This window comes from Triturus cristatus, chromosome 9 (genome assembly GCF_964204655.1).
Source record: "Triturus cristatus chromosome 9, aTriCri1.1, whole genome shotgun sequence".
Taxonomy (NCBI): Eukaryota; Metazoa; Chordata; class Amphibia; order Caudata; family Salamandridae; genus Triturus; species Triturus cristatus.
In genome coordinates, this window is record NC_140592.1 from 107,464,873 (window position 1) to 107,491,924 (window position 27,052).

The 27,052-nt window shown below is 43.8% G+C and overlaps 1 protein-coding gene across 5 annotated transcripts in view; it reads right to left on the minus strand.

Annotated features, from left to right (window-relative positions):
• ITPR1 (inositol 1,4,5-trisphosphate receptor type 1) overlaps positions 1-27,052 on the minus strand; it is a 1,957,366-nt gene that overhangs the window by 931,390 nt on the left and 998,924 nt on the right. For all 5 annotated transcript variants that reach the window (XM_085624511.1, XM_085624509.1, XM_085624508.1 and 2 more), the window contains 4 exons: positions 14,715-14,885; positions 13,566-13,631; positions 7,958-8,095; positions 6,483-6,608 (listed from right to left, as the gene is read on the minus strand). In XM_085624511.1, the coding sequence (XP_085480637.1) occupies positions 6,483-6,608; positions 7,958-8,095; positions 13,566-13,631; positions 14,715-14,885 (501 nt within the window). The remainder of the gene's footprint in view (positions 1-6,482; positions 6,609-7,957; positions 8,096-13,565; positions 13,632-14,714; positions 14,886-27,052) is intronic.

The following is a 27,052-nucleotide window of genomic DNA, read 5'->3' on the forward strand; positions in this document are numbered from 1 at the left end:
CCGTGATGGAATTGATATGTATGACGTGGAGCCCTATATTGTTCATGATCGTAATGCTCCTCCTGATAATTATCGTCATCATCAGTGTCTTGGCACTTAACGTTGAGCTCAGATGACTATGAGCCACTCTGTATGGATAGTCCTTCTCATCATAATCCTCATCCTCTATAAAGCCCTCTAACAGGCAGGATGGTGGTAGAGGGGAAAGTTTACTAGAATCCTGAAAAGGCTGTTGAAAAAGGCCTCTGAAATGTCTGAGAAACTCTCGTCGACTTGGGCGTCGACGGTACAGAAAAAAGAATAATAGGAATGTCTCTCGTTAACGGTCCAGTCGTCGACTGTGGTAATAGGCACATTCATAGACTCATCTGCAGGGTTATCGTCGACGGGCTCAATACTTCTCCTGTCAACTGTGTCGACGTAGACAGTGTCGTCAACGGTGTCGTCGACTGCGTCGTTGGAATCTTCGTCTGCGGTAGTCTCGCCAACAGTTTTAGTCGATGGGTCATCGACAGGCTTAGACGATGGCCTCGTCGTAACAGTAATCCTCGTCGATGATATAGGAAAGGAAATAGCAGTCAAAATAGTTGCCGTCGACGACGCAACATAGTAGACGAGGAGGTAAAAGTCATTGTCGACACAGATTTTTTGTGTTTTTTACTTACAGAATCTGAAGATCTTGGACGCACTAAGTGGAGTAGAACGCAGAGACGACGCTGGCTCAGGAGTGTTTAGAACTTCTCTCTTTGTGAACAGATTTATTGTGGGAAGTTTTAAGATGTTTCCTTCCCTAACCTGAGGAGCCTTCATAAGATCTAGCCCTCTTGCTAGATGTGGAAGCTCGGTCCTCTTCCTCAGCCGAAGGAGGACGTTCTTTAGACTAGAGTAATCTTGCCTCTGTCCCTTAGAGTCTTGCTGGGAAAGTTCGGCAGATTTTACAGTCTAAAACCTCATGTTTGGGGTAGAGGCAATAAAGAATCTTTATGAAGATCATCAACATGGACCCTCTTCTTCCCGCAGGTCCTGCAGGAGCGGAAGAGGCCCTTCTTGTCAGACATACTTGCTTGAAGAGCTGAAGAGAAGAAAACTGAGTAGCACTCCTGGAGACTACCTTCCACAGGACGTGCGGTGAAAATCTGAGGAGACCTGCTTCTGTTGGGAGTGTTCTAGAGGATGCCGATAGCTGATTGGTTGGAGCTGAAATTTGGTCCTTTTCATTTAAGGACATAGATAGGCAACTAGGATATAGCCTTTGGCCTCTTTTGGCCTATTTATTACTTATGGCACTACTTTTGTATTTTACCGTGGGACTCCCATCTCGGCTACGGGGAATGATTCAGGAATGTGAATCTATGAAAGATACGCTAAAACTGGATAACGAGGGTTCGGTGGATTCAGCCTCAACTCTGTGGGAGGCATATAAGGTGGTTATCCGGGGGGTCAGCTATAGCTCAGCTATCGGGGCTTAAAAAGGAGAAGCAGGCAGCGCTAACCCGCTTATAAACAGATATATTACATATGGAGGGAAGCCTTCGGAACGACAACAGACGAGACAAGGCATGCTTTGCATAACAAAAAAAAGAAATAAGTAGCTTTAGCTACAGACGCGGCAAAGGTATGACATAGGGCAACACTTAGTCGAATCTATGAAGTGGGCGATAAGGCCAGGAAGCTACTCACCTGATTAGATCGTAGGGATCAAGCTAGCAGAGTTGTGGCAGAGCTAGAAGGGGACTCGGGGGTACTACTCACCGAGCCACAGGCTATTGAAGATGCCTTCGGCCAATATGCCAAAACATGTACGCGTCCCAGACAGCACATACGGAGGAGGAGGATTCCTTTTTGAGGGCTATATCACTGCCAATACTTACTAATGAAGGCTGGATTTGGAACAAGACTTAACAGACTCGGGTAGAAAAGACGATACAAGAATTGAATGCAGCTATTGAGCTGCACAAGCTTGTCCAGAGTAAAATAGCGCCCCATTTGGTTAATATAATCCAGGCCGGCAAAGAAAAAGGCCTACTTTCCACTAATCAAAGGTTGGCAACGATTGTGGTCATTCATAAGGAAGGGAAACCCAAAAAGAAGTGTCCATCGTACAGACCGATATCGTTGCTGAATGCGGAAGCTAAAGTTTTGGCTAAACAGCTCGCCAATCGCCTACTGGGTGTGATTAAACTATTAGCGCACCCTGATCAATAAGGCTTTATGCCAGCCAGAAATACCTCTTAATTTGCAAAGGCTTCAAGGAGTGATAGACCGAGCAGAGACGATTCAAGAAGATGCTGTGGTGGTGTCCTTTGACACAACCATGGTATTCGACACAATCAAATTGCCCAATTTGTTCTCAGTGTTAAGAAAGCTTGGATTTGGCACGGAGTTTGTGGGGCGGGTTCGCCTTTTGTATACAAAACCTCTAGCCCAGATAGTAGTTAATAACAGGAAATCCCCTCCTTTCATACTCAGATGTACCAGGCAGGGCTGTCCCCTCTCCCCGTTGCTTTTCACCCTAACATTTGAACCATTGGCAATGTGGAAACGGAGGGACCTGGTTGTCAGGTTGCGATGGACAGAGGGATGGGACGACCAAATCTCGTATGCCAATTATATCCTTTTATACTTGGCTTCCCCAGAAGCTTCCTTGAATAGAATATGGCACATCTTTATAGTGTTGGGCGACTTAGCTGGCTATAGAATTAATTTGTCCAAATCTGTCATTTATGTGCTTCATGGGAATAGGCCGGCACTACCAAAGGGATTTACTATTACAGAAGCGGTGCTAGATTTGAAATATTTAGGAATCAGAGTCTCTAGGGACCCGGCTCTTTTTTATGAGAACAACCTGCAGCCTCCGCTTCAGAAACTTAAGAGTGACATCTCCCACTGGAAGGCGCTCCATCTGTCATTACTGGGGCGGGCAGCCCTCTTTAAAATTATGTCCCTGCCTCGGTTTCTCTACGTCTTACAGAACACACCACACCCAGTGGGATGGAACTACTTCAGAGCCATTGACCGTGCTCTACAGGACCTTCTATGGGAGGGGGAACATCCAGAATCGCAACCCAAACGTTAACGCTGGGATGATATGATGGAGGGATAGCCTTGCCAGACATCAAAAAATACTTCTGGGCGACAATTTGGGTATAAATCAGGGTATATATCGGCCACAGGAAGATCCTGGTTTCCTAATGGATAGATGGCTTCTCCCGGCAGGAGGTTTTACTGGGGCATTGTACACCAACCCAGCTAAGCTATCGGGGCCTACAAAGTACACAGTCCAGGTGTGGCAAATAGCCACGAAGAGTCTGGGATGGGAGGGAAAGATTACGCTTGCCATCCCACTCTGGGATTCGGATCTACTCGGAAACTTGAGGCGAACCCTTGGATTTGACCATTCGGACCAGATAGGCATTTCCAGGGTGGGCGACCTATGGAAAGGAGGGGGGAGTGATTCCCTTTTCCCAATTGCAGCTGGAATATGATTTGGTCAACTCAGAATAGTATAGATATTTACAGATCAGGCATGCTTTGAGTGCGGTGATACAAAAGGGCAAGACACCGCCAGATTCTTCCCCGTTGGAAGACAGGGTCTTGGATGGAAACCTCCCAGAAAAAGCGATATCACGGATCTATAAGAAATTAATTAACATGGCCGACCCCTTAATGCGGATTCAAGCAAAATGGTACTACGACGTGGCTGGGCTAGATGACTAGGAGTGGCTTGAGGCTTTGGCCTCTCCTAGGGACATTGCAATATGTGTCAAGGTCAGGCTAGTGCAATTGAAAATACTACACAGAATATATCTAGCGGAATCTGTGCTGGTCAAGATGGGTCTCAGTGCTGAACCTTGTTTTAGGAGCTGTAGCAAGAAGGTACTTTTATCCATGTTCTTTGAGAGTGCGTAATTATCCAGAGATACTGGGCAGCGGTAAACAAAGTATGGAACTACCCGTGGGGTAGAACATTGACTGCAACATCAAATTGAGTCTCAAACATTTGGGGCCCCACAGACCTGAACAACACAGACTATGGGTAACGTTAGGCCTAATGATAGCGAAAAGAAATATAGCAAGAAATTGGAGGGAACAGACACCACCAACATCACAGGACTGGGGGAAAGACATGGACAGGTGTATGGTGTCAGAAAGAACAGTATATGAATCAAGGGGGTGCCCCGCCAAATGGACAAAGATTTGGGGGAAGTGGAATGACTACAGAGGTGGCCTCTGTGATCCCCCACAGCCACCAAGACTCACTTTATCAGTTACTTAACAATAGTGCAGTTTAACACTAATGTGTGTAACCTATATGAAGCCTTGACATTGTCAATTGGCTAAAACCGAATGTGATATCCAAGAGCACTAGATTGTATGCCATCTGTTGTATAAACCTTGATCTTAATAAAAAGTTATAACAAAACTCTATAGCAGATTCTTTATCATTGCTCTGCACTCGTGTTTGGAAGTATTTATTGATGAAGTAATTTATCATAGAAGCAAGGAACTCAGTACGCCGGACCTGTGTATGGAAGAGGAGTCTCCACGCTGAATAGATTGGGCGATTGAGCGCAATCACTTATTGGTGGTAGTAGGACCCGCTGAATTGGAAAGAGGAACGTGGACCAGAATATGTACCTACAGTAACTGATACTATATTGTAAAAGTGTATATCCTAAAATTGGAAAGTGTATAGAATGAGTATCGGGAAACTCTGAGCCGAAGACTCTGTGAAACATTATAGTTGCCCTGAAGAAGCCTGAAAGGGTGAAACGCGTTGGCTGTTTTGTTGCTATACATACAAAACTGAAATAAAAAAAAGAAGAACATTTCCGGCTACAGAAATCATTTATTCGGTCATCGTCTGATGAATGAAAGATTAACTCTTTGGTCATTATAGCATTGCCTCTCCCTTCTTTCTGTATATCTGTTTTATATTTGAAACCAAATTGGTGGCTGGTTTCGGGAGGTGGGCATTTGTTGGACCACTACTGGTTGAAATAACTAATATGTATTAGATATTCTACAAGAACACAAGTGATTGGTGCAGCATTTTATACCCTGCCACTGTTCTCACTGTGTATGTAGCGAAGCAAGGAACTATTCGCATCACAAAGAGGTATATTTTGTTTAAATGGGTATGTTCTGGAGAGATCGGCTATACTTTTAGAAATAGCTAGAATGTACCCATTGTTTATTAAATGAAGTCCTTGAAAGATTACCTTAAATATAATAATTCTATTGTTTCATGGACTCTGAGAACACAATCGCTTAACTATGCTTTTAAACTGTTTTGAAGGAGCCATCAGTGCTGTTTTTAGACAAACCACAATACATGTATGACCACATTTCCTGGATTATGATCCAGCACCAGAAGTATTCAACTGACCATTTCAGTTGGAAACTGGGAAGGTGCATTGCATGGGATCAGAGAAAAACAAGGATAGAGTGAGCAAAGTGCAAGACTCTTGGGGCAGGATAGCCAGTAATTGTCTGGGAATACAAAGATGTAAAGTTGGGCCTGTTCAGAAAACAAACTGGAGTTTGGTTTCCAAGAATTTTTACATCCTACAATTAAGTCCTTGGAGGGACTACCTATCTGAGGAGCCAGAATAGGAAAGATCTTGAAAGACCATTCAAGTTATTGCTGCCACCCAAAATTAGAAGATATTATATGTTACAGATCTAAACAGATATCCACCCTCAAAGTCAAGGACTGCCCTGAAAATATCCAGGTTCAAGAGGAACTATGTTAGCAAACATGAAGAGCACAGCTGTAGAACTATCCTCATTCAGCCACCCCTTCGGCTTATGGAATACAATATACACTTATGGAGTATGTGAAGTCTGCATATCTGCCCATCTTTACGTGTTAAGCCTCATAATCACAGTGGGTATTTGACCTCACTCCTGCATGTCCCAGTCTTGACTTATCTGGTGCCACTGTGGATCCTTTTATACCTCCCACAGCAGAAAACCTAAGTACAGACTGTGGCGCACAAACTTCAAGAAACTAGCCTTTTTGTAATGTATTTGTTTCTAGAAGGAAAGTGCATACACAATTGGGCAGCCCCCATAACTAGGCAACACTTTCTGGAAATTTCACATTTTTCTTCTCCAGAAAGTATTTTGTAAAGTGTATATTCTTCTGTCTCACAATCAGGCTTAATTTCAAGGAAGACGAAAGAACTATAAATAAATAAAAAGAGATCTTAAGGTCTAGGCATTCAATCATACAACCTTTGCAACAACTAAATTAGACAAAGTGCAGTACTCAATTCAGGACAGAAATTGGGGTATAATTCCAGGTCCTTCCTTCTCAATCTTAAAACCAGACCTATTTTGAAAAAAGAAAAAAATATACACAAATACATCCACAGGTAGCACTGCTAACAATTGATCATGTAAGGAAATCAAACATTCATGGCAGCAAGACAGCCCACAGGTGAATCCCCACCTCCTGTCACAGGCCAGTCACTTACCCCAGGATTCAAGAACAGATTGATGTGCTTGTGGAGCAGAGCTTGATTTTGTTGGTTGCCAGCACAGAAATTCTGAAGGAACTCATGGGCAAGCTTCATTATCTCCTGCATCCGGGTGTCCTCGGCCTAAAAAGGGCATATCAAATATATGTTAGACAGATTATGCATCAAAGGAGTCTACACGCTGCAAATTACATTTCTCAGCCAACAGTATTCAGGATAGGTCCATGATTTACTATCCCCCTCAGTCTGCAGGTAAATATTTACAGGATTCATAAAAGTATTTTTAGTTAGTGAATACTAACGCAGGTCATATGAGGTAACCGTCTCAGTTAAGCAGAAATTTAACACTAGACTATAATATTCCAGACCGTGAGGCCCAAAGTGTGCATGAATGCATACATTGCATAGTGCTAAATATATATGCACTTATGTACGCATTAGTATGTATACAGTGCAAATCTCACTCAAGCGCAGCAGAGCACACTGCAGAGAATGGTTCATGCAGTACCGAAAAGAACCATCTCCAAGCCAAACATTGTAATGGACAGAGGGAAAGGTACAGGACAGTCGTAACACGCAACGCCTTGCCTCCAAAATAAATTTTGGGTGGCACAGTTACATGAAAGTACTAGCATCTGGTCATAGCTTAAACATAATAAAGCTCTTGTTTACATTCATTCAAAGAGGTTACATTCCCTTTCGTTTCTCTGCCAAATTTCAAAATATGAATTTGCTAAAGACAACAGCAAAAAAAGGTGTTGAGCTCTAATGGCTGGGGCTCCTGAAGGTTTTGGCCAAATTGAGTATTTGTCATAGGTTGGCATTTTAAAGAGAAAATCTTGCAGAATACTGTGCGAAAATATCTTTCCCTAGAATGAAAGGATGTCCATGGGCTCAATGGTTCTTTTTAGAGTGAGTATGGGACTGAAAGAAAAAACTTGGACAGACTGGATATCGCATTTGTAGCTAGGTCTGGAGTTGGAGAGAAGATTTGTGGAGCAGCAATAAAGCCTTGGCTGCAATTGGTTAGGAAATGTATATGCAGCTGTGTAATAGATTCCTTGAGAAAATAAATAAGATTACTGACACTACCTCCACTAGTAAATCACACCAAGAAAACACCCTAAAGATAATGGCTTTCAGTTGCGATGAAGGGATGACTGAGGTGGATTTACTCAAACATACCTACGCTTAGAAGAGCTAAGGTCATTCTACATACTTCATACTGGAACACTGAACATTAGGGATAATTGAGATTGGCTTAGTGCATAATTGATTCTTCGATTCTTGGTTCAAGACCAAAGGGTTGGTAAGATCTGGAAAAATTGCTAACATTTTATAAAGCACATGCAGACTTCAAAATCAACTATTGTGCAGTTCTATAGAGAACACTGGTAGATAGTCTAAGGAGTGGCACAGAATGTAAAAGCCTTCAGCCCTTGTTGTGCAGATCTACATAACACAAAACTGACCTTCTCATAAGGAATCTGCAGCAGTTCCAGCACCACAGAGTGAGCACCCATGTTTCGTAGCAGCCGCTGCTGTTGCTTCCGGCTCTTTCGCACTGATGCACCCTCCTGAACACACAGCCTGCTCAGGCGGATCAGAATCTGCAAGTAGAGACCAACAGTCAGTCATATCTCGGGAAGATTACACAGAGTGAAAGGATATTAGACTATAATTCTGGGATCGTAAAATTAAGCCACGCCATACTAGAGCAGAGGATAGGTACAGGATCTGAAGAATCTGAAAAAAATCTGTCTTTCACCTGGGGAGCCCTAAGGTGTGGGAAATGTGCCTAGTTGTTGTACCCAGAAGGTATAGCTAGCATAGGGGTGCAATCAGTATAGTTATGGAAACAAGGGTTGACAGTGGAGGTTTGGGCTGGGTGGTACAGTAACGAGGCATGAGTGGAGGGTCAACAATTCATTAAGTTGTCAATCAGGAGCTCAGAGCACACAGACTAGGGGGATAATGAACCATCAGATATGGGGCGTTAAAAATCGATATTTGAAAAGGATGACAGATATAACCAATATAGTAACATGACAAATGTAGGTTAGGTGTCAAGTCTTTGTGGAAATGTTTGTTAGTCCTTTCTTAAGCAAACATACTTAAAAGAAGCTTGGCAACTGCTCTTTCCTGGCAGGAAGTCTCATATAACTATCCTCATTTCTCATTCTTTGCACCCCCACCTTTGACCCTTGCCCAGCTGAGCAGTAAAATTAACGATAAAAACGTAGAGCAGCAAAATCATCCTTTGGGCTCATTCAAAAATGTTCCCATTCTCCTACTCATTTTACACAGCTGCCTATTAAGTGTATCCATATTGCTCTCCAAGACTGGCCATTTGCCTGCATCGCTCTGCTTCACCATCGTTTCTGCACCCACTTCATCTGTTGTAGTTCTATTAGTAGTACCACTAACTAATCCACCGTTTCTTTTAATCATATCCCTCTCCTGATTAATAAACACCCTTCACAGAAAAGGAGATATTTTAATCACTTTTCACAACTATGACCACCCAGTCTCCCTCGTGGTGGAGGTTGGTTAATCACTTGAAGACCCGAACCCTCAAATGATTACGACCCGTTGACACTATCCACCTTACCACACGAGCGGAGAAAAATACATACTGCACACTGTGAAAGTGTGGTAGAGGGTTAACAATAAAATGTACTTGACTCTGGATTGTTGACCTAAGTGCTTCATTCCTCATTGATTATAAGTAGTTCTATTGGCAGCAGGTCACCCACCTCCACAAACCCATATCAGAATGCCACACCTACATGTGAGTAATTCTGTTATACTTATTTCAGTAGTGAAATAACTAGAAAAAACAATGCATGCAAGGACGAGCCATCAGATGTCAGTCACCAAAAGATTTCAACACATTGACGGGGGTCTAAAACAAAATATTGAGCCAGATGAATACACAAGGAGGGGTCATTTGTAATTTTGTAGTGTTGTGGGTATCACAAGTGGGTATGCTATTCTGAGTAGGGCTTTAGAATTCCAGAGAGTAGCTCCAGCAAAAGCGAACTGCAGTGAGCTTCAGCCAACACAAGCTGTAATTTCACACCCAGCCATCATGAATAGACATTGTCATTCTAAACTTAACTACTGACATTTGGTCTAAATGTTCAATTCCAGTTGCCATATTTGCACTTTAAATTATTTACTAAATTACAATTTCCTGGTCGAATCATTTCATATTATATATTTATCATTCTTCTGGAATCCAACATTTACTTTGCCCCCTTTACTTCACCAGACCCTTATTGCCCCATCACTTGGAGTACACACCTTTATTTTGTCTGCATTTAGTTCAACCCTCTATGCCCAAGCCTCAAGAAAGGTACTAAACCAGTTTTAAGGTTGTAAAAATAAAACCTAATGCAATATTTGTTAACAAACCTTTTCTTAAGATCAGGTTAATGTAAATAGTTGATAAGTAATCGATTTAAAATTAATAAAGGCTTATGGGTAGCGTGCAAATATTACCAATTATTTTTGCTACATTTAAATTAATATAATTCAAAAACGTTCAGAGCCATGGATAGTATTCAAATTTATTAAAAATAAATTACTAAAACACGCATTTAATACAGTGCAAGGTTATGCTTAACTGGGTTAAAATATTTTTACTTTTAATTTTGAAGTAGTACAAGTATGAAATTTAACTACTAAATTGCCGAGCGTTTGGCGTATGGGATTCTAAGCGTTCATTAATTTTGAAACATTTAATTAAGGCTTGTGTAAGTATATGAATGAGGTAAAATTTTTAGGAATTCAAATAATAACATTGAATAAAATTTCTGGTTATGACGAGGGTTACCATTAATTAAAACCAATGACGTCATAAAGCTAAAATAAAGAAAATAAGGATAGTTCAGTGAAGCTAAAGGACAAGGAGAAGTGCCAAAGTGAATGTAGTAAAATATAAATGTGACAAAGAAGGTCATTTCGGTATAACAGTTGAGGTGAAATAAACTTAGGATAAAGTGACAGAGCAAAATCAAGATGTGGGGAAATAAAGGTAGTTAACACCAGGACAAACCACCATTGCTTTCATTAGCAATAAAAAAATATTTAAGTTCTCATTCAGGCTACTCTGCCCTATTGCAGATTATTTTTCCACAGCATTTCAAAATTATAATTTACTACATTTGTTTGCCGTTTTGTGGCATCACATTGGTTTAAAAAGTGATTCCAGGCATTTGGAGATTTGTTCAGTTTCATGTGCCAGTCCAGAATCAGGAATCAGAGGTACACATGCAGTCTTTAGTTCGGGAATCGTATGAAGTTCGATCAGACATACATTTTGGACATTGCAGCCGGGTCATAATCAGGTATTTTTGAGTGGATGGCCAGTAAGTACACTGATACTGCACACTAATGCCTTATAGTTGAGCTTTTCCTATGATGTCCTTCATGGCCCAGACATTTATAAAACATTACCTTTTGTATACCAGTTATTATAATGCCAACACTTTTTTTTTTTTTTAAACACCATACCGGAAGTGGCATTCAGATGCACAGAAGTTTGTTTCAAATTGATTAAGTCCATTCTGGAGTAGAGAAATGCTCTACATGGATCCGATTGGCCGCACTCTGCTAGTCCTACCAGCGTGTTACCCCAAAGAATTGTAGTCCATGAAGTAGCGTCGGCGGGTACGCCTATGCCAAAAGTTTAAAATGAAAATAAGTGTCGCGTTAGCCATCCCTGGACACGTGTTTCGAGGTAGTTGCCTCTCGTCAGCAGGGAGTAGGTATGTGTGTAGGGTTGCTGCGTAGGCTGCCAAAAAATATTCTCAGGTAAAGTACCGCTCAAGGCGCGCAGGTGCGTAGCCATGGGCTCTTCAGCCCCACCGGCTCAAGGGAGCCTGAATGTAAACAAAAATCCGATTGGCCGCACTCTGCTAGTCCTACCAGCGTGTTACCCCAAAGAATTGTAGTCCATGAAGTGCTGTCACAGTCCACTGTTACAAACTGAACATGGACAAGGAGAGTGCATATTGTGTCAAAGGTCCAGGTTACAGGCCACCTGTGTTCTGTTCTTCGCTGTACAACAAGCTGAACTTATTGTGCTTTGATAAATTGGTGTTCGTATTAAGGGAAAAGAGATCCTTTAATTATAAACAGATTTTTATTGTATTTCTCATTGTGACACTAAATAAACATCTGTTGTCTGGTACTGGATCAAGACATAGCATAATAGAGCGTTAGCACCAGTCATCTTGCATAACGCACTTCATCCCTCAAATGTGCTTGCTAACTGTAAACCCCCCCCCCCCCCCCTAATGAGTTGCAATTACAATCATATTAGGAGATTTAGTGAAATCTCATGCTCAGGAGCCCCTTGTTGAGGTGACAACTCAGAAATGTCACTAATCAGTTCCTTCTCTATCCAGCTGCTAGGGATGTAGTACATGATTTCCCCTCAGGATGGTCGCTAAAGGTGTCGATCCTATTAGGAGTTGGCCGCAGCCGGCAAGCCTTCATCCGTCAGCTCAGCAGGATCCGGGTCCTTTAACCCTTACACTAGGGCCTCCTAACTCAGGCCACATCTATCTTGCCTATAATCCTCCTAACTTCTCTCAGGAGTACCCCTCCCTCATATGTCTCCCACCTCTTAACTCCCTCTTCCAGGCAGCCACTCTGGGTCCTCTAAGGGTCTTCCAATGTTGTGTGAGCGCCCGTTTGGCAAACAGAAAAGCCAGGTCTTAAAATTTACTAGTAACCTTGTTTATGGTGGTATGAGGGAACCAGCTTAGTGGGCAGTGAGTAGGGGATCTGTTTCTCTGGGACGTCCGACAGGGTCACTATCACCTACCAATAACTAATCAATGAGGGGCAGGACCAGAGCATATGAAGGATTTCAGCAACCACTTCCCGCACTGCGGGCAAGCTGCATACAGTGTGAAAGTATTTATTGATATAAGATAGGCTGTGAGTAAAATGTAAAAGTTAATTTAAATCTGGCATTGCGGGAAACCTTAGGGATCACTTCCCTTGTAGCCCTACCCCATGCCTTTTCACTGATCAGGACACCCAGAAATATTTCCCACAGAGACCTCAACGACTCTAGGGGTTGTAGTGTGTCATTGCACATTGACCCACAGAGGCATGCGACAGCCTGGACAGTGCCATAGGACAGGCAATATACTGGCAAGTGTTATGGGCCCAACGCTCGAACAACCCTGTTCTCTATTGCCGCTGGAATGCGGCGGTGGCTGCGCCATAAAGCAGAAAATTACCCTGTGGTAGGTCAAAGTCCGCGCAAAATTCCTCAAAGGAGAGAAGCTCACCCTCCCTAAATAGAGCACCTAATGTTGCCCCAGCTGCCACCCAGTCTCCAATTCCCTTCCATTGTCCAAAGGGAAAATAGATCCTTTACTGGGCTTCGCATAAACTGCTGCAAACAATCCGGTGACAACCTCAGTCTGCATTAGGGTAGAGAGAATGAATATTGAACTGGTGAAGCTGACCTGAACCTCCAACCACTAACAAATTGAGCTTTTTAATGGCTACACCAAACAAGGATGTGATCCACAGACCCCCTACAGCATCTGAGAGTCCTATTATCTTAGAGGAGAAAAATAAAAAGATGAACACCTTATTTAGCAGAAACCAATATCCACTACTTCAATGTTTCACTAGAAATAGACCAAAGACCTTCACTGACGGTGGAAGCATGTGCTAGGATTGGCGACTATTTTGTGTTCATACCATATTCCAAGGGATTGATAGAAACTTCATTGAGTTTTTCAGGAGATAACTTTAATTTCACCTAAATATCTTTCTGCTGAGATAGTGCAATGCAGAAAGGCGAGTGACTTGCTTTATCCTTTGCCCTCACCGGACATTGCCATTTCAAATGATTTAAAAATGACATTTCTGCAACGAAATATTTTGCTGTAAAGTGGACATTAAGAAATCAAAGGGATGGGTTTAATGGGCGGACATGCAGATGTCAGCTTTTGAACACCGAAAATATTTAAGAATCTGCACCCTGATCAGCTGTGAATACTTCAGGAAGCTACAGTAATTACTACACACAACAGTCAGCCATCTTACCTCCCTCACCACGCGGTAGTTGTAGCTGCTGGTACTTTCTGCTTTTTTAGGCTTGTTGGAGCTCTCCTGCAAACAAACAAAAAAACTTTAATCTCAATACAACATTTAGAAAGTGAGGCAGCAGGTGTAATAAGTGGGCTCATTTGTTTCCACTCTGCCACCACTAGTCCCAGGGAGGATGCTAAGGGCTCAATATGAGAATGACAAACATGGGGGAAGAGGAGTGTGTTAGGGACACGCCGACTGATGCACACTGGGAGAGGTCTACGGGACAATGGGTTAGCAGGCCGGAAGACTGAGCCGAAGGAAAAGACCAGCAATCCCAACCATTAAATTAATCCGCAGTGAGACTGGAATTACTGCTGATATAAACAAACTTGACCATTGTAGAACTATTTTGATATATCGTGATTGTAGCTGTTTTGATGCTGTACATTGTTCAAAGCTAAAGGTTTTAAAAAAAAAATAGTAGATATTCAACAAAGTCAAGAAAATAGTGATGTGGGTAACAAGAGACTCCTTTTGAAACATAAATAGGCCTCCATGGCAGTGGGAGGCAACCACCCCAATCCTGGGCTTTCCTTTAACAAATCATTTTCAGGTGTGTAAATACAATTTTCTACTTTAGAGTTAGAACAACTCCCACACTGCATCTTTAACAACGGCTTAGGGCTGAAAAAGGGTGTGAGCAGGTAACCATAAGCTTAAGACCAAAACCAAAGTCGAAGGCATGTTAAACTTCACATTTGCATGCATGGTTAATGTATGAATAAAAAAAAGACTCTTGTCCTGCAATATCCTCCTTGACACTGTGGTACACTCACACCGTTCTAACGCCGCCGTACCCACGGGTTGACGGCACTGGGCTGTGTGCTTAATAACGAACTGCAAAGTACATCCTCCGCGGCCGGCCCGAAGGGTTGTAGGCTGTCAGCTGTGTATTGTGTGAGTTTGCAATAAAGGTCTTGTTTAAAAAAAAAAAAAAAAAAAAAAAAGACTCTTAAAAGTGCAGTGTGACAGAATTAACTAGTAATTTGTCCTTACCAGTCTCCTTAAAGGGGTGGGGGGGACTTTAGTGCCATGGATCTGACACTTTTTTATTTAAAGGCTATACAAAATAGTCAAATAATGAAATGGCTGTTCATTTACCTTCTTGACCTTCTGCTCATTGCTACTCGGAGCACCATCTAGAGTCTCGTCAGGGCCCTGCCCCTTGTACACCCACAACTCAGACTTTTCCACGATTGACCTCAACTGGTCCAGATCCTGCTTGATCTGTTTGTAATTGTCGACATCTTGGCTGGTGACCAGCAACTGGACCTACAGGAGCAAACAAGGGTTTGTTGCATTAAGAGTCCACGTGGCATTTAAGTTCTGGCATAGTGCTCAAAGTGATTCTCATATCATGCACATGGATGTGTCAGTGTGTTAGATTCCTGTTGCTCCCACTGAATTACATGTGTGCCATCTCAGAAAAGTACAAATCCCCAATTAAATCAGGATGATAATTGTGTACTTATTCACAAGTAAATCACCTCTAGGAATATGTGAGAAAATGGTTAGAGATGCCACCTGCTAACTTACTGACAGATGTACAGTGTTTATTTGAAATTTACTGCTCTAAAAAGTATCTGCTTTTCCCCCCAAACATACCAGGTGCCTTTCCACAAACCCACCTCTCTGAAAAAGCCCTGAAAATATTGGAATATGTCTTCAATAGAAATAGCAACAGATTAAACCATGCCAAGAGGTCTGCCTCTTCACACGCATACAATGTTGCATTCCAACACCGCGCTCATTGATGGAAAGGTTTTACCTGTAAACCCAGTTCTCTCAGGGGAATCTTCACTAAAGTCATAAGAACTGAATAGCCATGGCCACATGAGGGGATGCTGGAGCACTTTTTCAATATATATTTTCTTAAGTGTAGAAGTTACCCTTCCTTCAGGAAGGCCTGTAGAAACACTGAAGACCAGAACTTTGTACAGCCTATAAGGAAGGCTATAATGGTCAATTTCTTCACACTGCATTGGTAATGAATACCCATGTATATGTACATTTAAGGCCAAATACCCTTTATTTAAACGAGAAATATTAAGGAAAATGGGGCAGTGTAGCCTTAAGACTCATTATGTGAATGTAAAACAGCGTCTGCACCTTTAAGGGCCCAGAGACCATCAGTATCCCATCATTCCATGCAGGAGGCAGTTTCAGTTCTTTTTGACGAGATGTGGCAGTATCACAGAGGTCTAATAATCGCCTCATCTCCACTAGGGAGGCAGGAGGATTTGCGTATGGCTTCAATGGAGATTCTCCTGAGTGAACTCTGATTACAGGTAAGAAACCTTTCCTTCTCTATCAGTGGATCGCCATTGATAGTCATGAGCACTGAATAGAATAGCAAGCCCATCCCCAACAAGATCGGTGGAAAAGACAGAGGAACGACCAATCAACTAAATCAAGATAATACATTTTTCAGGTAAGCCTGCCATACTTGAGCATCTTTTCTAGCATCTGAGCCCAAACAATGTCTGCTAAACAGGCTAACAGAGCTCCACGTAGCTGCTTTACAGATTGCAGCAATAGGGACATTTCTCATTAAAGCCACAGTAGCCGTTCCCAGTCTAGTGGAGAGTGCTTTAGGCCTACCGGACAAAACCTTATTTTTCTTCTGATAACATAAAAGATCGCATTATACTATCCATATGGAATGCTAGGACGCGGCTAGCCCTGTACCAACTGGCCCATAGTTCATAAACAATTTGCCCAACTTTTGGATATCTTTTTTGTCCAGATAAAACTTTAAGACTTGCCTAACGTCTGGAGAGTCCTTTCAGCAGGTGTGGAATGGTGCTGACAGAAAGTAGGCAAGGAGATAGTCTGATTGACTAGGGAATCCAAAAAGACTTTAGGTAGGAATTTTGGGCGAGTCCTCATCACTACCTTACTGTAATGAAAAACTGTATGGTTCGTGAGAACACAACGCCTGGATTTCGCTAACCCTACCTGCGGATGTGATCGCTATGAGGAAAGCAGTTTTCCAAGAGGTGTTGCAAGGACGATTTGAGAATAGTAGGAGCAGCTGAATGAACTTTTATGGAAGAGAATTGTAAGTCAGGTTTGGCCAAATGAAGTGAGTATGGAAGAATGTCACCTTGGCAGGTTGTTGGATCCACGTTCTTGTTAGAATACAAAAAGAGAGAATAGACCGAATGTGTTGACATTTGTTCAGCCTCTGAGAATGTTCATGAATCCCTGTGGAAAGTTCAGATGCCCATACTGAACAAGTTCAGGAGCCATGCTGCTAAACTCAAGGAGGAGAGATAGGGGTGAACAATCTGGCCTCCGAATTAATGAGAAGATCCGGACGCTCCTACCAGCAAAGAAGGGCCATGAACCACCATTGACGTGGCCACTCTGGAGCAATCAAGACTATTCGGGCTCTCAATTAAGACAGTTTGATGAAAACAGGCTGGATCGGAGGAAAGGCATAGAGCATTCCCAGAGTGTCTCTGGCTGGAAGAACCTTGAAGCAAAGCCTGGGCAATTTTTGTTTTCTGCAGTGGCGAATAAGTATGTGCGGAGAGCCCTACATTCTGTAGATGCTTTGCACGTCGTCTTAAAGAACCCATTCGTGGTTTTCTTGAAGGACTCTGCTTGGGGAGTCTGCCTGAACACTTTGAGCATCTGGGAGATGAGTCAGTGATCCGCAAGTCTCTGGATATCAGCCACTTCCAAATGGTCTGGGCCTCATGAGGTAAAGGCCTGGACCTTGTTCCTCCCTGCTTGCAGAGCTAGAACATAGTTGTGATGTTGTCGGTCTGAACAAGCAGGGATTGTGTCTTGGACATCAGACAGGCCTTCAACGCTAGATAAACTGCTCATGACTCGAGGAAATGGATAGGTAATCTCTCTGAGACCATGTTCCCTGGATTTAGAGGTGATCCATGTGTGCTCACAATCCTAGTAATTAAGCATCTGCTACTATGGCCTGGAAAGGGACATCCTGATGAAATGGTATCCCTGGAGGCAGATTTGTCAGACCACATCACCATTTCAGAGACTGCTTCAAAATGGGGGAGAGTGCAATCTAGTCTTCTCCATTGCCTGGAAGCTGGTCCCACTGATCCTCAAGACATTCCTGGAGAGGACAAATGTGGAGACGGGCGTTCGGAGTTAGACAGATACACAAAGCGGCAGAGAAAAGGACACTGTTCACACTTATGGGGTGAGAAACTTTCAAGAAGGAGTGACTTTTCAGGCGGATTGATAAGTCTCTCGTTCGAAGAACAACCTTGCTTGAATAGCGCCGAGGGAGGCACCTCAAGTAATGCAGTCTTTGGACTTGAGCAGAGTTTGATTTGGCATGATTGATATGCAGACCTATTCGTTGGAGAAGATGGTTGGTCAACTGGTAATGTAGTTGGGCTTTGTGCGGTGTTGACGCCTTGGTGAGTCAGTCATCTAGATATGGGTAGACTAACACTGAGCTTCCAGAGGTGTGCAGCCAATACTGCTGCACACTACAAGAAAATTCTGGGGGTTGATTTGAGGTCAAATGGAAGTACTGTGTGCTGGTAATGATCGTGACTCACGACGAACCTCAAGAATTTGCGATACTTCTTAGCTATTGGTATATGAAAGTACGCATCTTGGAGGTCTATTGAACAGAGCCAGTCTCACTAGTGTAACTGGGGACAGACCTGATGCAGTGCCAACATTCAGAATTTCTCGTCAAATCCTCTTGCTCGCCAGTTTCAAATCGAGAGTTAATCTGAACGATAACGGAAGAGGGGGAAGTAGATTCATTGCTTAGAGCCTGCCCTAGGCACCCCCCCAATCAGGCTGAGTGACTCTTCCTCTGGGCTGACAACATTGCTGTTGGTAAGGTCTTTGTGGTTGGGTTTGCTGACAACCTTTGTACCGGTGAGGGGTGTGAACAATCTGTGGGTAAAACTTTGTTGTGAGTGTTTGCAGGGCCTTTGCGGCTCTGTTTTTAGAAGCCCACTGCACTCATAGTCCCCATCTCAGAATTCACCGGGTCATTTATTCTTCCGTATGACTGGCAAAAAGAATAGACCCTGAGAATTGAAGGTTGATAATTCGTTCCTGCGATTCATGTTTAAGAGCAGAGAGGCGGATCCATGAACGCCTTCGCAAGGCCACCCCGTGGCAGTATTCATGGGCTGCTAGTAATGATAAATCAGCTGCAGCACTGATGACCTGGTTGGAGATCAACCTCTCATTGACCACTTCAAGAAAGTAGTCCCTCTTACCTTTGGGTAGGTCATCGGCAAATATTTACAAAGACTCCCACAAGACACTGTTGTACCTACCCAGGAGAGTCAATGCACTTGCTGCCTTAATGATTGTAGCAGCTGTAACACAAAACTTGCGTCCAATTGAATCCAACTTTACTCCTCTTGTCTGGTGGAACAGAAGAGGAGAGTGGTGGAATGGTGTTACCTTGCCGCAAGGATGACCACAGAATCCATAGGAGGATCGCGCGGATAAACAGTGGGTCCTGCTCTGGAGGTATAATTCTTTTGCATCCTCGATGGAGCACATTTGGCTGACAGTGTAAGAAACCAGTCTGTTGCTAATTCTAACAGGCCAAGAACCAATAGTAGAAGATGCCTGGACACTGATCTGTGGTGCAACATCTAAAAAACTGATGTGCACGGTGCATCGGGATGTTGATTTTTGAAGCGCCTCTCACCCGCACCTCCTAAAGTGTTATGCACTGGAGAGACCCGTGGTGGAGAAGAATCAGTTGTGGAGTATCTGCCGTGTTGGAAGAGGTGGAATAGTAGGTCGAATGATGTCTTGACTTTGTTCAAGGCCTGGACCTAGAAGCATAGTGACAATGTCAGTATCTAGAGAACGGCAGAGATGAACGCCAGGACCTGTGGCGAGGTCTTGAGTGGTGCAAATGCTGGTGAGTTCTGGACCGTGATCGTCGCCTAGAAGGAGGAGCTTCCACAGGACGTGGTGTTGGAAGAAGTATGTGCACAGGTGGTGGAAGAGGCGCTGGAGGGGGAGGAGGCTGTTGGTGGAGGAGTAGATTGCGGCGGAGGAGAGTCTTGCAGCACTAAAGTAGATGACTGAGAATACACCCTGGAGTATTCAGAGCCCAGGGATGGTGTTACAAGTCTCTGCCTTGGTTTTGTAGCCTTCTCTGCAAGCCTAGGTGGCTTTGACATCAGCACATTCCTCGATGGCGACCTTTCTCTATGTCTTGACGTCGATACACTGTTTAACTCCTTATGCTCCTAGACATTGTAGTCACCTTAGACGTCAACTTACCACGGCTCGAAGTCAACCCTGCCCTCGGCTGTGGACAAGTTGGTATGGTACTTTTTCCTCGACAAACACTCGACGATTACCGGTAACATTGTTTTTAGGCTTCACTTCTCTTTTGGATCTCCTATGCCTGGAGTTCTCAGAGAAAGGTGGAAGACAGCTGGTAGAGGACTGACTTTGCCCTCGCTCTCTGAAGATCCCATCTGACTGCACCTGCTGCTTTGGTCGCTCCTCTGATGCCATGGAGGGGAGTCTTCTCCCCCTTCCTGCAGGGTATGCCTGGAAACCTTTCTGCAGTGTAGACATTTGTCAGGAAAATGTCTCAGCAAAGTAAATGATGCAGACATCATTAGGGTCCGACTTGGCCTTCTTTCTTCCACAATCAGGAAACTTGTCAAAGACGCCATTTTATTTGACTAAAGACAAAAAACGTCTGTCAGAGAAAGGCAGAAAATCAAACGGTTAGATTAAATCAGTCGAGTGAAATGGATATCACAAAATTCTTTGAGAGATTTTTAAAGAGAAAAAGCCAAAAAAGCCAAGCTCCGTGCTCCAAGATCCTGTGAGCAGGTGCCGTAAAAAATGAAACTGCCACCTACTGGGAATGATGGGATGTGGTGGTCTCTAGGCCCGTAAAAGGTGCAGATGCCGTTTTTACACTGACAATGGCTGCCTAGGGGGCTACACTGTCTTTTTCCTTTATCTTTTTTTGTTATTTAAAGGGTTTGTGAAAGATTTATGCATTCTACCACAATATTTAGCCTTCAATATACATGGGTATTCATTACTCTATTTTAAATGCAGTCTGAAGGAATTAACCATTATAACCTTCCTTACAGGCTGAACAAGGTTCTCATCTTAAGTGTTTCAACAGGTCTTCCTGGAGAAAGGAAAACATCTACACTTAAGAAAATACATACTGAAAAAGTGCTCCGGGATACCCGCATTTGGGCGGGATTATTCTGTGCTAATAACCATCAATGGAGATCCCCTGAGAGAGAACTACTATGCCCTTAGTTATTTGTTTTTATGTAAATTGTGAAAAGAGCAATCTCCAGATAAGTACAGCAGATGCTGTACCCTAATCACCAGGTATTTTTTTTTTGGGGGGGGGGGGGGGGGGTTACAGCATACAAAAGTGCAGAACCTTTTTATCAAAAATTATCAGTCTTTAGGACACGTGATTGCGATGCAACAATGCTGGTTGGAAGGGTTTACAACATTAAATTTTTTTTTAACCCTTTAAAAGGGGTGTAAATGTATGGGGGATTAACGTCAGGAAGAGTATTTTAACAAATCACTGGATGTTTTAAACTGTTGAGTAGCAAGAAGTTAAACTGAGCAGCAAAGAACCAAGTTGGTATTCATCTCTACAACTCCAGATTTGGGTATCACCACTCGGTATGAAACTTCATTAAAGAAAACATTAAGTGACCTTTGCAACTTAAATTTTAAACTTTTACAAGCACTGCTTAGTACAATCATTAAATGTCACCAATTACTGAAGAAGTTACTTACCTTCAGCAAAGCCTTTTCTGGTAGAGACTAACGCTAATGTTAGAATATTCCCAAGGCAGCAGACTGGATCCAGAAAATCTTAAGCAGTACCTCTGAGCATCAGTAGGGGACACTGATCGGGTCCGCATACTCCTGGTCGGAAGTGACGTTCGAGAACCCACATAAGTGCCAACCAGGTGTGCTGACATCAGTTCCTTTCATAACTATTTCTGCACCAAAAATGCAGATCCACAAACAATATTTGACAGAGTGTGCAGTATCAAACCGGATCATTCGGATGAAGGGCCCAGTTCGCAGGGAGAATGAGCGAGGAATCTGCAGTTAGAGCCCATCAGAAAGGGCGTCATTGAAGGTAAATAACTTAGACTTCTAACATCAGATTTCTCACCTTAGACTAGATACCTAAGAAATACCTTCCCAAAGGTGGGTCTGCCAACTGGTGTAAACCAGAAAATCCTGGAGGATCAAACTGGTCAAATGCCTGTCTCAATGAACCTGACTGTTCAAGCAGTAGTACTTTGTGAACAAGTGTAGTGACACAAATGTAGCAGCTCGGCAGATATCAAGGACAGATATCCTACATGCCAATGCGGTAGTAGCAGCCTTTGCCCTGGTGGAGTGGGCACTCATGTAAAGATGAATTGAGGCGTCTTACTAAAAGAAGAATGAAGTCTGGGTTCAGCATGCTAAGCTTGTTTGGAGTTCCACATGGCCAGAGTAAAATTTCTGACAAGCTTGTACATAGTCTGAGGTGATTAATTCCTCAGTAGGAAGAGGCCACCTTAAGCTGATACTGGGAGTACTGTTAATCGACTGGGAAATCTCTATCTAAAGAACTGCAAAAACGCGTTGTGTGTTTATCAGCTTTTTGACAAAAAAAAAGTGTGCCAGCTCTTCACATTGTAACTGGGACAGTGCAGGTGATGGAGATGAGTGCTTGAATAAGAAAGCTCCTTAACTACTTTGAAAAGAGTTGTGGGGCTATTTTGGGCTGTAGAGATTTTTGATTGAATAGAAGGTGGCCAGAAGGATGAGGTGGAGTGAAAAGTAGGTAGAGTGATGCCCTGACTCACATGAAATGTTGACAACTTTCAGCAGGAAAGCAGCACAAGTCCAAAGAACCGATTTGTGAGGGAAAAAGCTGGTGTATGAAGGATGAACTGAGGGCTTGAAGCTTGCTGACCCTCTTGGTCAATGTAATGGCCAAAAGAAAGAATGTTTTGATAGTCAAGAGCAGCAGAGAAGAGCTGTGTAGAGGCTCGAAGCGGAACACAAGGAGCAGATTAAGGTCCTACTGGGGCATCACTAAAGGAATAGTAAGAAGCAAGTGTTGCAAGCCCTTGAGAAAATGAGTCAACAGGTGGCTAGAAAAGGGTAGGTTGATCCGGCAGTTGCCGGAAAGCCAAAATAGGCAACAGGTAGTATTTAACCCTAAGGGTAAAGCTCAACATCAACACCTGACAACTATGCAGAAAGGGGGTCCACCTTGAGTGAGAAACACCAAGGCAAAACTTACCCTAATGGCAGGCATATACAGTTTTAGTGGAGGGAAGCCTGCCTGCCAAAATTGGATCAGAGACCTTGGGAGGAAGATCGAAACCCTCAACGTTCGTCACTCAGTCTCCATGTATGAAGGTGGAAAGTGGGAAGGTGCAGGTCCAGGACCATGCCATGTTGCTGCAACAAGAAATCCTCCTGAAAGGGGTGACTAGACTGGAGGACTGATACTTATGCTCAGAAGGTTGGGATACAAAACTCTTCATGCCCAATGCAGAGCCACAAGAAAGACTTGGGCCCGGTCGGTCCGCATCCTCTTGAGTACTCCGGCCAGGAGTAGTATTGGCAGAAAGGCGAATAGAAGTCCTGAATTCCACTTGAGATGAAAGGAGTCCAGAAACTCCTGAACCAACTGTCCTTTGATGGTTGGGAGGAAGGTTTTCAATATGAATCACCCCCGCCAAAGACCACATTACTCTGAACTCACCTTCCCCAGGTGGCCACCCTAACCCAGTTTCAGCGTTCTGTCCATCTCCTCGTTTGCTTTGTTCGCCCTAAGTTGGCAGGGTATGCCCAGACGTGGGTCCCTTGCTCACTTTGCCAGTGGATGCAAGCTAGGCTGGCTGATGAGGGGTGTTCCCGAGAAACTAGTCCCAGGATGCTTTTTTACGGTTCCGAAAAGACCGGACTTGGCAGTTTGGCCTGGACTGTTCCCATGGGCAAAGGGCCAAGACTCATTTGCATATAGCGGAGTGAGAGCAGGTGGCGCAGTGAGCTAAAGAAAGATGATGATTCAACCCAGATCTGTGACTGGGGCGAGTGTCTTAAGTTTCAGTGCTCTGTCCATCATGGATAGACTGGGCCCAATCATGGATGGTCAGCCACTACTGCAGATCTTGTAAAGTCCCCTCCGATATCTGGACCAGGTAGGAGAGATTTCTAGGATGTGCCCACTGGATCCTAATTATCTGCTGCAAACCCCACGTTACCCATCAGGCATGCTTCACCAGCAGGATGCCGGGGGTCAGGACAATCAGCAGCCTCAGTCATCTCCGAAATCCAGGATAGAGGCTGAAATGTCAGATTCCTAGACTGAATATCCTCTACTCACCACTGTGTCCAAAATGGTTCTGATGAAAAAGTGGAACAGAGGGAATCGGGTGCGACTTTGGCATGTTGATAGTGGCCCTCAGCAAATGCAGGCAGTGTCTTATAGATGAAGGTGGACAATGCCTGCCTGGGAATAGTAGACTTTCAGTAGCCAGTTATCAAGTTATGGAAAGACTGGAACCCCAACCTCTGCAGATCAGCTTCAACCACCGCCATCACTTTTGTGAACACCGGAGGGTAAGGCTGAAAAGGGAGTAGCTCGAACTGCAAATGCTCATGTCCCACCATAAACTGCAGGTAACATCTGTGGGCTGGTAGGATGGGAATGTGGAAGTGTCCCGCAGGTCCAGTGCCACCATCCAGTCTTCTGGGTCCTGCACAGACAGAACCTAAACCAAAGTGGGCAGTTTCAACTTCTCTTTATTCAGAAAGTAGTGTGTGCAGATCTAGGATAGAACAGAGGCCTCCATCCTTATTGGGCACTAGAAAGTAGCAGGAATAACTACAACCTACTTCTGGTGTTGGCACTTTCAGAACAGCTTGTACTTCCTGGTGGAGCAAGGAGAGATGGCCCCTGGTCAGACCTTTCTGGCAAGGGAGGCGGGGTTTTCACATATGGGGTGTACCCCATCATGCACAATCACAAGTACCCACTTAGAGGTTTTCGGAGACCATTAGGGCAGTTGGTGCCTGATCCTGGACCCCCACCCCGCCAAAGGGATGGCTGTGCTGAATAGAGGAAGTACTAAAGGGGCGTAGGCTGTGGTGGCAGGAGGGGTGCGGACAGCAAAATAGGCTTGGCTTCTGGCCCTCTGTGATTCATGACCACATGTGATGCAACCTCTTTGCCAGTTGCAGGGTCAGCAGGGCAATCCTTCAGTCGTCTCCTCCAGTAAAGCGAGATCTAAGATCCGGGTGACCCCTTTTTACCCAGAAAGTCGCTGTGGTCACTAGTTAATAGACTACCAGTACCCCTTCTCCCTGATAACTTTATGTGAAGTGTGGCATCTAGCTATTCCAGAAGTCTCTAGTCTGCCAACTCTCAAGATGACAGAACCCCACCTTTGGCGTGTAGAGCTACATTGCCCAACTCGGGGGTGTGGCTACAATGGGGGCTACATGCCCGTTAAAAACACATTTGACAACTGTTTTCCCCTCTCTATCCCAAGGGGCCAGCCTGTCTGTCAAAACAATAGAGCAGCTCCTCACCCAAGTGTTTCCCATTTGCATTCCAAAGGCAGCTTCTCCTTTGGAACTCACCTTTTGGGTTTACATCAGTGTGGCTTCCTGCATAGGAGAGGTAACACCACTCCTAAACCAGGCTTCTATTGTGTCCTAATACAACAAGAAAGGGTAGTAGTGGAAAGAAGAGTCACACCTCGTTTGACTAATTTAGTGGGCATATAGTACATATCATTTAAGTATAAAGCATCAGTATGAGTAATGGTGCCACAAAGGTTAATACCACACCCTACTACCTTAGGTGTGAGTGCACGTCGGACCGAGGCCCATGTGCCAAATATCTTCAAAAAGTATACCCCGGCACTCCATATTCAAATGAAAGACAATTAGAATAGAAGTCTGTTCAAAAGAGAGTATTGTGAGACAAACACATTTCTTTATTTCTAATAGAATGTTATACAATGTTTTTATTCCTAATTTGGAAATAATTATTTTAATGTAACACAAATAAAACTTGGCCATGTCAGCTAGAATATATAGTGCATGTGAGTATGTCCTTTCAGAAATATATATATATATATATATATATATATATATATATATATATATATATATATATATATATATATATATATAACTAGAATATCGTCCTGAAACCCAACTGTGTCCGCCATACCTTCCAATTCCTTTACCATGACAAGGAACAGCAATGCAAGAGATGTATGTGTGTGTGTGTGTGTGTATATATATATATATATATATATATATATATATATATATTCATTCACTGAAAAAACCATAGGTCTCAGGGGCGTTGTAGTTAGCGGGACATTTCCCTCGTACAAAACCCTAGAAATTCCCCCGTTATAGTTAGTTCAGCTAACTATAACTCGCGCACCCGCAATGCACTGCTGATGACGTCACATATGGGCCCCCCATCCCCCCATAACTATGAAAAATTGCCCCCGGGACTTGGCCCCCCCGGGGGCTAATTGTAAACGAAGTGCAGCAGCCTGCGCTTCGTTTTTTTTGTTTCCTCAGCAGGATGCGCTTCCCGCGATTTAAAAAAATTTTTTTTTAATTTTTTTGGCCTTGAGGGTCCTTGTGGGACTCCCTGAGCAGGCCTAGGGGGGGGTCAGGGTGTTTCTACCCTGCCCCCTTTCCGCGATGTTTTTTTTGGGGGCTTTTGTGCCTCGGTTCTACCGAGGCACAAGATGGCTGCCAACACTTCCTGTTCTGGAGTGTTGAAAGCCAATTAGCATTCAGCTCGTGCACGGCAGGGTGCGAGCTGGGTGCGGGGGAGGGTCCGCGGATCCTCCTCGGCCATAGACATCACTAACTTTTAACTCTAATTTTCTCAGGAACTACTGAACGGATTTACACCATTTAAGCAAAAGGCACAAGTCTGAACTGAGGACTACCTCTTTGCCAAATTTGGTGAAATTCCGTTCAGCAGTTCGGGCTGTAGCTGCGACAGGTCCTATGGGAAATTGCATGGGGAAAACGCGTTTTGGAACATCCCTTTTTTCCTCGGCCCCCGCTTGACGAATCACCGCGAAACTTTCAGGGTAGGAGCGGAGCTGGCCAAAAGTTTGGAAAATTTCGCAAAGATCCATCAATCGGCGCCAGACTTATTTGGAATAGAATGTTGCGGATTTCCTATGGAAAAGAGAGAGAGAGATGGAGAGAGAGAGAGAGAGAGATGGAGAGATGGAGAGAGAGAGAGATGGAGAGATGGAGAGAGAGAGAGAGAGAGATGGAGAGAGAGAGAGAGAGAGAGAGAGATGGAGAGAGAGAGAGAGAGAGAGAGATGGAGAGAGAGAGAGAGAGAGAGAGAGAGAGATGGAGAGAGAGAGAGAGAGAGAGATGGAGAGAGA